Source organism: Abramis brama (genome assembly GCF_963993115.1).
Source record: "Abramis brama genome assembly, chromosome: 7".
NCBI lineage: Eukaryota > Metazoa > Chordata > Actinopteri > Cypriniformes > Leuciscidae > Abramis > Abramis brama.
The window spans coordinates 23,869,620-23,884,661 of record NC_139969.1 but is presented as its reverse complement, the minus strand read 5'-3'; the positions used below and the strand labels follow the sequence as shown (position 1 = coordinate 23,884,661).

The following is a 15,042-nucleotide window of genomic DNA, read 5'->3' as shown; positions in this document are numbered from 1 at the left end:
TTTATTTGATTTTCTGTTTTTCTTTTGTTTGATTCATTTTAACAGCATATATTCCACTGCTTCCACTTTAATACACAGATCTAATATACACTTGCGATTTCTTTACTTGCTGTTTACATTCACATACATATTTTGTCATCATATGTTTATGTGAACTTTGTGTGTTTTTGACATAACACGTGAAAAAGAACTAGTTTAGTACTCACAGGATGCGCCGCCTGCCATCCACGTGCTTCGGATGTGTGCGCTCAGAAAACCATAAATAAAGAAGTTTAGACTGATATGGCTTTAAAACGCATGCAGATAATAAACTTTCATGATGATGAAAACTGCAATGTCATGTGAGCGTGAGCGTGATAGAGATGATAATAAAAACCAAACAGATGTTTTGTTAGTTTTTGACATAGACAGTAAAAGAAATGGACACCGCGACCCCATTGGATTCAACGAAGAAAAGTGAAGTCAGTTAGAAACACTCACTTCCTGATGGTCGAGCGTACTGCGCAGACTCAAACTGAGCTTGACGACGTAGATGTGACGTGAGCAACCTGTCTGTCTTCTAGTAGCTGTGCCAAGAAAAATCTGAATCATTCCCTTCCGAAACTTGCAGAGACGGAGAGTGTGAGTAGGAGGTGTCCATGAGCTAGGAGCAGGAGAAACTTTTGCTAAGTATTCAGATTAATTATTTTGTCATTTTGCCTCCACGTCCCCCCGATTGCCTGCGAGCTTCTCCTGTCTATACGGTAATTTATCTACTGTGCGACAGAGTCGCGTGGTTATGACGCAATCATTAGCCTATTTTTACAAAAACTGCTTCTACGGGGCCATAACGTAAGATACAAGGTAATGGAGCCTTTTATATATTTTTGTGTTTCTTTAGAAATAAATAATGGACAAATGGAGTCTTTAAACGCCTCAGATGTAAAGTTATTCGCTGTCAAAGTGACACCAAAATGAATGGGAGTCAATGGAATGCTAACAGCAGGTGATGGTCTGCTAATCAATGGCGGCACCCAGGGAAGCTTTAGTTTTTTATGAAACATTACCCCCCTGGTTTTTGACAGAGTATCAGAAGCACGAGCTGTATAGGCTCCGCCCTCTTCTGGAAAAAAGCAACTCATTTGCATTTTAAGATATGAAAACAGCATGTTTTTCCTTCCACTCAAAAATGACAGACACATTCTGGGGACACCTGAGACTTTTAATACATATTGTAAAAAGGGGCAAAAGGGCAAAGGGTCCCCTTAAAAAAAATAAAAAAAAATAAAAAGCTCAAACACGCATTTTAATGGACTGGGTTGTCTGGGAAACCGGGGGAATATGTATAAAATATTGATTAACTTGCCTATCGAAGTAATTTCCACGGCTGCCCCTACCGCACTGTTCAGACACAGACACAGTTTTACACGGCTCACGTTGCAAATACGTCGAGGAGGTGTTGCGATCTCTCCGCCTATGTCAAATGGAAAATAAGCATTCAGTCTATGGCATTAGCGAATGAGTAGCCCAAAACAAGTTTGTAAATAACTCAGCTGTCTACCTTTTTGCACCTTCAGCACGAGCAGTTTCCACTTCCTGAGTCTCTCCGAGTGTAGTTTCTTCATCTTTCCCGTGGCCTTGTCTTAAACGTCGGAGAAAATCACCAAGACCAGTAGCCATGATGACTTCGAGGCGTTTGAACTCACTCACATTACTGATAACCCGACTGATAACTTAACACACTAGAGGGCAATATAATATATTGAAGAGACACCGAAGACAATGTTTTATTTTCAGTTCAAATGTAACTGATGATTTTTGAATTAAGTTAAAATTAAGATATTAAATTAAAATATAAAATGTAAGATCAAATTAAAATCAGTTTAACCCTTTCATGCATGAATTCTGTTAACCTCCCTATGTATTTTCCCTATGTGTTTTTATTGCTCTTAGGGCATGAAAAACAAGATTCGAAATGTTGTATTTTTACACATATTTTTCAGAGATTTTCAGATGTCCACTTGAGTGGACAACATGCGTTTATGGTTTAAACTCAAGAGATGTCAAAAAAGTTACTCGAATCAATGAACAGCACTAATAAAGCCCCATTCTTACAGATCATTAACTAAAAAAAGTTGGTTTAGGGTTTAGTTACTCTTTAAACACAGTAATAGCACAGCAATATTGTGTGTATGTAACAAACCAATCAATTATATATCCTCCTGAGACCCAGGGGGAAAAAAGTTATAAGTATTGTATCAAAGATGTCTGTAAAAAATAAATCTGCATTGTTTATCCTTTTGATATTTTATTTAAAAAAAAAATAATAAAACTCTAACCTTTAATCTAATCTAAAGTGGGGAGGGGAATCACATTATGAAATAAATGTTTTTCTCCAAAACACATTGGAAACAATTATTTGCCCCCTTTTATTAAATACTTTTTGCAACCTCCTTTTTCCAAGATAACAGCTCTGAGTCTTCTCCTATAAATAAAAAAGTACCCCATGTGTAAAATGAAATACTCTGCTGTATATTTAATGATGTGGGTCCAATTTTCCGCCAGAGGTCCTGGACATCTTTTTCAGATACATGGCATCATGGATTCGATCAAATACCAACAGATAAAAAATCAAAACCTGACCTAAAAAAAAAATCAAAACCTCTGCTAGAAACATGAGGATGTGTCGTGAAACCCAACTCAGATGCTCCCTGCAGTGAACCAGAGTCATGTCAATTTACCCTTATCAGCTGATAATTCTGATTATGTTGAAGATGGATACATTTCTAACTTAACTCTCCTCTGAGAAAACCTAGCGATCGGGTGTTTTCAATCTCATCTGAAATGAGCAGTGTTGGGGGTAACGCATTACAAGTAACATCCATAACGCAATCAGATTACTTTTTGATGTTACGAGAAATGCATTAAAAGTAATGCATTACGTAATCAGATTACTTTTTGATGTAATGAGTAAAGTAATGCATTACAAGTCACATACATAATGTAATCACATTACTTTTTTATGTTAATGCAAATTACATTCAAATAAAATATTTATTTACAGTCAAAAAAGTTACTGCAGATTAAGTATTTTCAAAAACAACAGTCACAGTAATAGTAATAATGACTTGCAGCCGAAATAGCCATTATGCATGAGGACCACTAGATGATTAATCAGAATATTCCTCCAATCTAAAATCAGTACCTGAAAAATTGAACTGTGGTATGACTCATTAGATATTGCTTGATGCTACAACATTTTATTTATTTATTTTTTACCTGCAAGAGTCTCCTAGGATAGAAGGAATGGGTGGATATTCCAGAGCAACTTGGCATTTCTGACATTGGCCATCTTGGTTTGGAAGGGGGAAAAATCCACACAACGGCTTGCCACTTGGTGACAATGTAGGTCAGGATGATGCACCACTGTAGAGGTTGATGTGCAACCATCAAAACCCATGCTAATGCAAGAAAAAGATTTTTGAATAGCTGTCCACTGTAGTGACATATACATGAAAGGGTTAATGGTTTTAAATCGTGTATCTGTTATATTGGATTCTCAATGACCCTCATATGTTTTAGAATTACTGTATTGCTTTGTGCTACAGATGTTTCTTCTATAAACAACACATAAACATCTTTACTTTCTTTTCTTTTATTTAAATCTTTTCTTTCTTTTTTTTTCCACGAAGAAGCCTTTTAGGGCTGTCACCACCCCGTGTTTTAAAAGTAAAAAGAAAAGTAATAGTAAATTACAATTATTTTAAAATTAACGTACAAATTAAAGTAAATAAAATGTTTTTAATTTCGTTATGTATATTTTTACATTTTAGCTTGACAGCTCTATTTATTATTTTTTAGTCTTTTCATTCATTAATTCATTATTTTTTACAATTTCAGCTATTTGCAGACGAGCCTATCAAATTGTATTACCAATATAATATTTAAATATACATTAATTTTTATTGTGCTGTATGAAATGCGTAGTGGAGGAAATGTTTTCTCCAGTCTTCGTTCTTCATCTTGATCCCGCGTCATCATCAGAACGCCTAATAACTACATCTCCCAGAGTTCTTAGTGTCTAATCAGGAAGTAGATAAGCACTGTGATGGCAAACAGATATAGTAGTTCAGCAGCCGCAGCGAGTAATACATTTAGTGTCAATTATACAGTTAAAATTTTAAGTTATTTGAAATTATTCAAGCGGAATGTCATGCCCATTCAATCACTCTGGTAGGACAACATGACGATTACATTTAAATTAATAGACACCTGATTTTTGTCTTATTTCTAATGGCTTATTATTTCCGAGCTGTCGTCTGTAGCTCAAACGTCAAATTTGTTATAATTAAAATGAATCAAGCATTAAATAAACTGAAGGTGCATCAGAATGTGACCGTGTCCGAGAACATAATTTACATCACGGATAAGCGCTCATCGATCTGATTTAACCCGCAGCCTGTGTTTCCGCAGCGGAGCTGAACCCCGCAGTGCTGCCGCTGGACTGGCTCCTGGGAACCTGGCAGTCCGATGAGCCAGGAGAGGGCTCCTTCCCCTCCATCGCACCTTTTCGTTACACAGAGACTCTTCATTTCTCACATGTAGGACAGCCCGTGGTCAATTTCATGTAAGTAACAAAATAAACCAGAGGTATTGCAACTCAGAATGCAGTGCAGACAGTCAGCAAGTTGTGAACTTTTTCCTCAGGTTTAATGCATTCCATGCTGAGAGCAAAAGGCCTCTTCACAGGGAGTGTGGATTCATCAGGCTTCAGCCGGGCACCAACAGGGTGGCTTTCATCATTGCCCAGAACTCAGGTGTTTGATTCATAAAAACGTTTAGGTTCATCTATATTACGGCATATCTTTTCTTTCTTTTTTAATTTGTATCTGTTTATACCTCTTTCAGGTCTTGTGGAAATAGAGGAGGGGGAACTCACTGGACAGCAGCTGACTCTACACAGTGCTGCACTGGCTAGAACATCTTTTGCCAAGCAGCCTCATGTTCAACAGGTCTCATAAATCAAACTGATTGACTTGTGCCTTGTTAGATCAATGAAACACTAAACTCTAATGTAGCAATATTTTTATACAGAAAATGTGGCATGAATTGTGCTGAACTAGTGTACTTATTAAAACAAATGTTTGACTAAGAATTTTGATTTTTGATCAGATCTCCAGGCACATCCAGTTGAAGCCGGATGGAAGGCTGGAACAGACCGTCTCTATGGCACTGGAAGGACAGCCTCTGACGCAGCATTTGCACATCACTTACCGCAGGACTGATTAACTATCTGTCACATGGGAGGAAGATGTATTTCTGAAAAGCACTTGGAAGTAATGTACTCATCTGACCTAAAATATTGATGGTTTATATATAGCAACCTGCAGTTGATGGCAATATATTTGTGACTAAGAATGTTATCTAAAGTAATAGATGTGATCTGACCTGTCTTACCAACAAAAAAAGCTTTGCAAATATTGTTACAATAAATAAAGGGGTATAATGTAAACCATAGTAAAAGTATAAAAATTTCTTTACAAATTTAAATTGTTTAGAGGTAGCTCATGGCAAAGTCTGTCTCAGAAGAAAATTCTGTTCGTTTTCACATGTCTATTTCCATAAGATTAAGTTCACAAATTGAATATAATCAAAATATGTCACATCTAATACATTTTCTCTCCAGTAAAACTTAACACTAAATGTTTTCTTTGATGTGTTTAATGGCAATTCAGGGGGATGCATTAATTCACTTATAGACTCAATAAAGCTCTTTACCTTTTGATGAATTGTCATGGCATTTCTACTAATCATGAACAAATGGAGAATCATTTAAAGAAATCAGTTAATAGAGATTGCACTCACGATGATAAGGTCAATAAAAACATCCACTCTGTAATATCGTTCAAATGTGGGGTTGTACATTTTTGAAAGAAAGTAATACTATCATTCAGCAGGGATGCATTTATTTAATCAAAAGTGACAGTTAAGACATTTATAACATTACAAAATATGTCTAATTCAAATAAATGCTGTTCCGTTGAACTTTATTTTCATGAAAGAATCCTGAAAAAAAAAAAAACTATCAGAGTTTCCACAAAAATATTAAGGCGCACAACTGTTTTCATCATTGATAATAATAAATGTTTCTTGAGCAGCAAATCGGCATATTAGAATGATTTCTGAAGGATCATGTGACACTGAAGACTGGAGTAATGATGCTGAAAATACAGCTTTGCTATCACAGGAATAAATTACATGTAAAATTAATAAAATAGAAAAGTTATTTTATATTTGAATAGTAATATTACTGTTTTACTGTATTTTTGATCAAAATAAATGCAGCCTTTGTGAGCATAAGATAATTCTTTCAAAAACAAATCAACCAATCCGATTTCACCAATCAAGTGATATTAAAATTGTATTTTGTGACTTTATTAGTTCTGGGGCACAAAATAATTTCCAGGTTTTCCATGACTGCTGGAACCAACTCTGTGGAAAAACTTTGAATTTCTCTCTCAGTGCCAACATTAAAATCTTTATTTAAAGATGTATACAGCTGGTGACAACAGTGTTATACACACACCACACAAACTGTATAAACCGAAAGTGCAAAGTGTAAAAATTATGTAGCTCCACCAATGAATATATCAGTAACATCCCCTCTACACAATATCAGCTCATAGTATTTCTTTCACTCTGTTTAATATTTTAAGGAAAAGTATTTTAAAGAAATAATAAAAAGTAAAAGATGATTAAGGTGCAGTTAAACCTGGGTGACGTGCTATAACCTTTGTGAGGGGCCGTTTGCTCCCCAGGGCTTCACAAACAGTACAATGGTCCATTCAAATAGTTCTGGGATGGAAAGATTCAGTTCTCGGTCAACAGGATGACTTCCTGCACAAGGCTACTTCGTCAGGTAGATGTACATGGTCTTTATGAATTCCCTCCATGTTAACAGAGCTGTTGATAACCAGTGGGCATGAGCTCTAGAGTCTATGTTCACCACACATTTTGAAATGTCCCCCTGGAATGAAAGATGAAAAGAAAGCATTGTCATTTGACACGCTATCACATACCGGTACACTACCATTCAAAAGTTTGGGGACAGTAAGATTGTTTTAATGTTTTTTAAAGAAAAAAATACAGTAAAACAATAACATTATTAAAATATAAAATATCTTTTCTATTTTATTAAATTTTAAAAAGTAATTTAATCCTGTGATGGTAAATCTGAATTTTCAGCATCATTATTCCAGTCTTCAGTGTCACATGATCCTTCAGAAATCATTCTAATATGATGATTTGCTGCTCAAGAAACATTTCTTATTATTATCAATGTTGAAAACAGTTGTGCTGTTCAATATTTTTGTGGAAACCATGATACATTTATTTCAGGAATCTTTGATGAATAGAACAGCATTTATTTAAAACAGAAATTATTCTTGCTGAATAAATTATTATTATTATTTTTTTAAATTAGGGTTACTGATCCCAAACTTTTGAACAGTAGTGTGTTGTATGCTATGCTCAATGCAAGTATGAAATTGCAGTAGCACAAATAAAATAATTAGATGCGCTTTTAACAGAAAGGCTACAGTTGGGTAGCAATACTTGATTTCCTCATATGGCCTCTAGAGGTCAGGATCAATCTTGGTTTATGTAGAAGGCAGTTCAGAGAATGAACACTTACCCATCCACCCCTCTTTTTGAGCCATGGGACCAGGCTCCTACGTGCAAATTCTCCCAGACTGTCCACAATGGTGTGCACCATGACTGGATGGCCTTGTCGCACACAGTCCACCGCCAGCCCAGCAGCTACAGCGTAGATGGCCACCACTTTGCCCCATGTGATCCCTTGAAAGTAAAAGCAATTCTGTGAGAAGAAGAACCAGAGGGCTACTGAGCTATGAGCACCTCAAACTCTCTCTTGCTTTCGCATTAATCATACTAGCGTTTTAGAAATTAAATTCCTAGTTTATAATGAGAATTCAGTAAAGAATCAGCAAATCCTAGATTTGCTCATATCTAATGCAAATTAAATGTCAATGTATCGCAAAAGAAATCAAACACAAAATATTAATATTTCTTTATGCTCTTTCAATCAAGAGTGTCTTCAGAGGACATTTCAATTAATAAATAGTTAAACTACCTTAAAGCATGTTGTAGTTATTTTAGAAATGGCAACCTCCAATTACTGTCTACAACTAACAGCACGGACTTTCCACCATGAAACACATTTTAAGTATAAAACAGGGCCAGATCTAAGACAGCATCTAACAGTTTAGATTCGTTTCCTTGAAAATCTATTCGACTACATAGAGGCGCAGCTCTGCTGTGCTGATGATGTAACAGGAAGGCTAAAACCATTAAGTCTCAGCATTAACATACAGTCGCGCTTCACTAATGATGAGCCAAGAGTCAGGGACTATGCCAATTGTTTACGTTCCTTCATCTTCAGCATTCATTTAAGATACTCACAGATCTACACCTTACTATAGAAGATAGGCTGTGAGAAGATTGTCAGGCAGAGTAGAATGATGTTGCCATGGCTCAATCACAACCACCATGCACATCAAGAAGAAGCAGAACCAAGATAAAATATGTGACCAAATATGTACAGAGAGAAGAATGTGGGTATGTCCTTTTTAGGGGTTTTTCCATGTTCCGAAAAAAGACCACTGAAGAACTTGTCATTAAACCACAAGAGATGCTGATGATCAAAGTGGCCCTCTCAAAACACACTACTGAAATAATAGGTTAAAGTCAATCGCTCTTCCAGTAAAGACGATTTTACTGTAATTTAATAAAAACAAACATAATGAAATTAATGTCCTGAACTGTTTTTTTTTTTAAAGCTCAAACTCTGCTCAGGCTAACATCGCTTCATTTACATTTGGAACGAATCCAACAATCTCCAAATTCCCACCATTTATAGTAAAGATGCCCTCATGTGCAGTGCTGCAGTTTTTTTGTTGGTCCCAAAACAGCCTCAATTATGTACAGAATATAATAATAGTAATAGTATCAATAATAACAACAAAAATATAATAATAAAATAAATAAAAATAATAAAATACTTTAAAGTCACCATGAAATCAAAATAGTTTTTATGGAACATTGCAGTATTTATTATAAATGATTTAGCCTACTCATGACATACATTTTTTTTTAATTCACATGCCCTCGTAAACTTTAATCAAAATAACTTCCGCTTCAACTTGAAACGACTTCTCTTCTCTGATGGCATGTTTCTCGGCACAATTCTGGATGGACAATATTTCATGCCGACTTTAAAAGTACAAAATATTTTAAAAAACAAAAATACTTTAATGCAGGGCCAGCAAGGTCATGCCCACAAACACTGCCTATGAAACACCTGTTATATTGTCTTCAAGCTCACTTACCCATGGCTAGGATCTCTGTTGCTACAGAGAGAAACGCATCTGAAACCACAGCCTCGACTGCTACACTGATGTTCAGCTGCTTTGCGATATTACGATACACATATGGGCGCATACACTCCAGTTCATCACCTGTAAAACAAAGCAAAACCTGTAAAATGTCTTAAATGTAAACAATGAGAGGGACAGGTGTTGTCATAATTTACTGATCATATCATTTTTTACAGTGCAGCCTTGATAAACTCTTGTTATAAATCACAGTATAAAATGACAACATTAAAGACAAATTAATCCAGACCCCAAATAAAATAGAGATAAACAATAAAGAAAACTACATAGAAAGAAAGAAAGAAAGAAAGAAAGAAAGAAAGAAAGAAAGAAAGAAAGAAAGAAAAGACTTTTGATTTTCACATATTGATGTTATGTCAGATGATAAATACTGAAATAGCATTACACCTGTTACGAGCATCAATTCACACTCACTCCTGTTTCTCTTACCCAGTTTTAGAAGCACCACAGATACATCTATAAGAGCACCGTGTGGCTCGGGCAGATCTGGCTCAACTTTTGACCAGCTGAATCCTTCCCTTATGATTCTGGAGTGAATGAAGTCTCTACAAAGTTCCTTGGACTGAGAGACGAGCTCTTTTTCCGTGTGAGTCCGATCAAACACCTTCATCTCCGCGGCGAACACGGTCACGGTGGATCGCTCGAACACGCTCATGTCCCGCATGTTTGTTAGGCACGAGCTGTGTTCACTGGACAGGTAGCCTACATAAACACCCCACAGACTCCACTGACAATACGAAGCGCATTTTTACGACGAAAGTTTAGACAAATTAAATATGAAACAGGTTCGCCGAAACGTCAAGAACCAATCAGGAAAAACAAATGAACAGCCCAAACTAAATTCCCTCGCTAACAAATTGATCAATCGACCAACTAACGCTCCGCTTACCGATTTTATCCCTTCTCATCTTCAATGTCTCTTCCATGTTTCGCACGACAACCTGCAATGCACTTTAAGTTGTATTTCCATCGTTCTGTCCGAGGTTGCTGTTCGCTTGTGCCCTGGATCGGACACTTGGAAGCGATTTTTCTCTCTACCTGGAACGCTTAGGTAACCACTAATGAACGGCTTAGTCCAAATATAAATGGGATCCTGGCACGGCTCACAATGCTTTTAGTCCATGGAACTACTATATCAAATAATATCAACTCCTTCAAATCCCAGGTTACTTATCAAATGAATACAAAAATAGCATGCAACATTAATGTTAATTTCGTAAAAATCACACACATATTAAAAGAGGAGACTTTTATCAAACAGACCTAGGCGTGAAGGCTTCCCATATAATGCTTATTTCATATAATGATTCTTCCCTAAGGATCAGTGGGAAGTTCATTCATGCTTTGCTCTAGTGGTGACCATGTAGGCTGTTATTATCTGTCTATGTTTAGCGAGCTAATCCTCTCACTACAAACCAACACAACAGTTTAAAGTCCTATGACTCGTGAATAGACCTCAGTGTGGATGTGCATATCTTTATCTGATAGTCATATTTCACATAATGGTGACAGTGGTAATCCCAGAAGACAGTTTAAAATGTATGAGAGTTCAATTGCAAGTCAAGTTTACAGAGATGTCACTTTCATTTCATTAATTTCATCATGTTTTATTCATAGTTGGCTCATTCACTGCATGCCATACTATAACTAAAATAATGTAATCTGACTGATAAAAGTTAGCCTACTTGTTATGTGGATTCAGTTTATGTTCAAACAGCAACATTACACACTAAAAAAAGTGAAATCATAATCAACCACCCCTTTAAGCCTTATCTATTTAGATTTAAAGGAGACATATCATGCTTTTAAATTGTTCCTTTTTACATATAAATCATACATTTGTAGTCTATATAAAGCGGAACTGCAATGCTTGGGTCTGAATTCCTCATTATTATAGCTCCACAGGCCCCTTTTCTACCCCTTTTCTGATGTGCGTCTGAGAGCAACTCGTTTTGGTGCGGTCTCTTTAAATACAATTGAGACACTTCATACCCCGCCCACACTCGGTTCAACTCCACCCCGTTCGGCCATTTTTGTAGTTTGATAGCAGAGATACGATTATCTAGCGGCACAGAAACTTTTTATTCACACGTTATTAACAAAATGTCAACAACGGAACACTTGTCCAGCCAGCCTTACATGTTCGAGCCAGAGTCGGAGCAGGAGCGAGATGAAAATGAAGACGACGAACCTGTAGAACAACGTCTTCATATGGATGTATTGCAATGGTGTGTTACTGTATTTACACATGAAACTTTGGTCTTCCGACCTTTTACCACCGTGTCGATTTATTTTGATTAATATGTGCGAGGGAGAGAGAGCAAGACAGCGTCTAGTTTGGAGACGGTGATGTCTTGTTTACACTTTCGCCTGGCTCTGAAGAGAGAGAGTGAGCGCGCGCGCGCGACCGGGTCTCTCTCTCTGCTCGTTCTTTCAGTTAAACATGCGTCCTGTAACAAGCGCGGCAGTTCATCTACATTAGACGGTGTAATGAAGCGTGTGGGTTACTACATCCAACAACCGAACATTTTAACTTACCCTCTCGTAACTTCTGCATCCTTTAGCTTGGACTACAAAATTGCAGCGAGAAATAAAAATGGCGGATTGCTCGAAGTGTTGGGCCAGAAGTCAATGTCCTTATTTGGCAGTTCCGCTGCAAATACTGTGACGTAATAGTTCAAAAAACGTCATAGATAACAGAAAAATCGGAACAGGTTGAAAAATATGACCAAAACAGAATATAAAGATATCAACGAAGCACCTGAAGAGAATAATTTCATATTTTCTGTACTTCTAAACACTCCAAATATACAACAAAATGCATTTAAGGGCTAAAAAAGTGCATTTGGCATGATATGTCCCCTTTAAGTGGTAGGGATATAGCTAGTTAAAGTCACATGAAATCAAAATTGACAATACTTATTTTCAGAGGTGGACAAAGTACACAACTTCCTTACTTGAGTGAAAGTAGCCTACAGATACTACTGGTCAAATATTACTCTGTTACAAGTAAAAGTTGTAAAGACCTTTTTTTACTTAAGTGAACAGAACACTCGTTTTTAAAAGTAAATGTCAATGCTTGTTTTATTACTGTTGCATTGTTGTATGTAAAACTTACAGTTACCTTATGCCTCTGAAGCAACCTAGTGAATACACCTACCAGTTAGATCTGTGGAATTAAGAGCTTTTAGAATGTTATAAAACCTAGAAATTAAACAACTGAATTGACAAAAAAAAAAGACAGCCACAATCATCTTTTTTTATTTTTTTATTTAACACTCCTACCACCCCAACAACATAAGTACACATCTATGTGTATCCATTCATGCACATTTGAAACAAGTGCACGGTCTAAAAATCAAACCTGGTTCAAAACCCAGCTACACAACCATAGTATAACTGCAATAACAGCAAAACAGAAAGACTTATTTGCCATGGATGCACGCATTGCGCCAAGGATCTGTCTTCGTCCATTTTGCCACCAGTTGATTTGTGTTCAAAGAAAATGATGGAAAATCGCTGAACTTCACGACACGTGACCCTACAAGAGTGATACTGATAGGCTGTCTGTCATCTGCAAAAACTCAATCACGTGTTATGAAAAAAATCATCCCCTGACTGACATTACTACTTTCTACTCAAGGACCTTGACAGAAATGTAGTGGAGTAAAAAGTATGATATTTGTCTTTCAAATGTAGTGAAGTTAAAGTTAAAAGTTTCCAGAATAATAAAAAATAATACTTAAGTAAAGTACAGTTACTCAAAAAGTGTACTTAAAGTGGTGATATAATGCCCTTTTCACAAGAGATACAGTATTCAAGTAAATGTACTTTGTTTCTGTCCACCTCTGCTTATTTTTTATGGAATATTGCAGTAGCCTATTCTAAATGATTAATCCCTGCACATCATCATTGTTTTAAAATTCATGTTTATTGGCTCGAGGGCGGTACAAAGTGTCACTCCTATGAGATCACAGCAATAGCAAACCACAACCATCCAACAAGCCAATCAATTCCAGATGGACAAAATCAAGTCCCGCCCTATTTTGTTTTCCAGTTTACAGAGATGTCACTTTCATTCATTGCATCCATCATGTTTTATTCATTTGGCTCATTCACTGCATGCCATACTACAACTAAAATAATGTAATCTGACTGATCAAAAAAATACTTGTGTGGATTCAGTGGGTAGCAAAACTGCTTGTTTTGACAGATATACATTTGATATTAAATTAACGCAAACTATAATTCATAGACTATTTGGTTTATCCTGCTCATGCACCAAGTACTGTGCATAGCCTATTTGTACTGTATTTGTCGAACATACATTTTTTATGCAGTCGTATTATACTGTTAAAGGAGTCCTATAATGCCCTTTCCACAAGATGTAAAATAAGTCTCTGAAGTCCCCAGAGTGTGTATGTGAAGTTTTAGCTCAAAATATCCCACAACTATTTTTTAATAGCATGTTAAAATTGTCACTTTTTGAGGGTGAGCAGAAACCATTGCAAAAACTCACAGTTTTTGTGTGTCCCTTTAAATGCAAATGAGCTGCTTCTCCTGGCACAGATTGCTTGCGTTAACAGCTCCGATTACCTCATACAAACACGCACTAAAAATTGCAAAAACTTTTAGCCTTTTATGTTCAAACCGGAGTTGGACAAAGATGGAGAGACTCAAGAAGAAGTGACAACATGTAGAATGCAACAGGACATTTCTGAATGGTTAGTTGATGAATTTATGTAGCTGATGTGGAGTTAACTATCTTCTAGTCATTGATTAGCATATTCCATCATGATAATCTATAAATCGTGTTCGATTTCGAATCGTGTTCGGGCGGGGTTTATGTAAATTTTAGGGTTAGTGATGTCACTAACCCGTAAATAAGTTCATTATAGTCCCTATCAACCGTTTGTTGTAGTCCTTAAAAAGGATTTCTGTAAAATAAAAGCTCCCTTTGCTTTGAACTTTGAGCGTCGTAAATTTGCAGATGTTGTTTATGTTCCCGATGGATAAAATCAAGTCCCGCCCTACATTTTTTCTTGTTTGAAAAGCCGTTTCCCTCAGATTTATATCACAACAGGGAAGAAAAGACTATCACAACTTCCATTTCATGCTGACTTTAAAGTCATCATGACATCAAAATGGACAATTCTTGTTTTTTTATGGAATATTGCATTCATTTATAATAAATTTATACATGAAAAATACAACAAAAAATGAATATGCCCTCGTAATCTTTAATCAAATCAAAATCAAATCAAATCAAGTATATTTGTATAGCGCTTTTCACAATACAGATTGTATCAAAGCAGCTTCACAGTATTAAAATAAAATAATACAACAAAGTTTGTTTCTAGTGGAATTTATTGATTGATAGAATAAAATGAAATATCCCCAAAATATCCCCAACTGAGCAAGCCAAAGGCAACAGTGGCAAGGAACCGAAAAAACTCCATCAAGCGGCCTAATGGTGTCCTAAAACTCCATCAGGTGACCTAATGGAGAAAAAAAAAAACCTTGGGAGAACCCAGGCTCAGTCGGGGGCCAGTTCTCCTCTGGCATTTATGAACTAGAGGCCGGATTGTAG

At 36.3% G+C, this 15,042-nt stretch overlaps 2 protein-coding genes across 2 annotated transcripts; one reads left to right on the top strand and one right to left on the bottom strand.

Annotated features, from left to right (window-relative positions):
* The first annotated feature begins 4,047 nt into the window (after positions 1-4,047).
* thap4 (THAP domain containing 4) lies at positions 4,048-5,764 on the top strand. The gene is made up of 5 exons (XM_084120149.1): positions 4,048-4,212; positions 4,453-4,606; positions 4,687-4,796; positions 4,888-4,991; positions 5,152-5,764. The coding sequence occupies exons 1-5, from the start codon at positions 4,188-4,190 to the stop codon at positions 5,266-5,268; spliced, it is 510 nt and encodes a 169-aa protein (XP_083976275.1). The 5' UTR covers positions 4,048-4,187; the 3' UTR covers positions 5,269-5,764.
* A 123-nt stretch (positions 5,765-5,887) lies between these two features.
* On the bottom strand, positions 5,888-10,803 carry bokb (BCL2 family apoptosis regulator BOK b). The gene is made up of 4 exons (XM_084120148.1): positions 9,882-10,803; positions 9,387-9,515; positions 7,673-7,836; positions 5,888-7,006 (listed from the first exon to the last, which is right to left on the bottom strand). Exons 1-4 carry the CDS (start codon positions 10,114-10,116, stop codon positions 6,887-6,889), a joined length of 648 nt encoding a protein of 215 aa, XP_083976274.1. The 5' UTR covers positions 10,117-10,803; the 3' UTR covers positions 5,888-6,886.
* Positions 10,804-15,042: the final 4,239 nt, after the last annotated feature.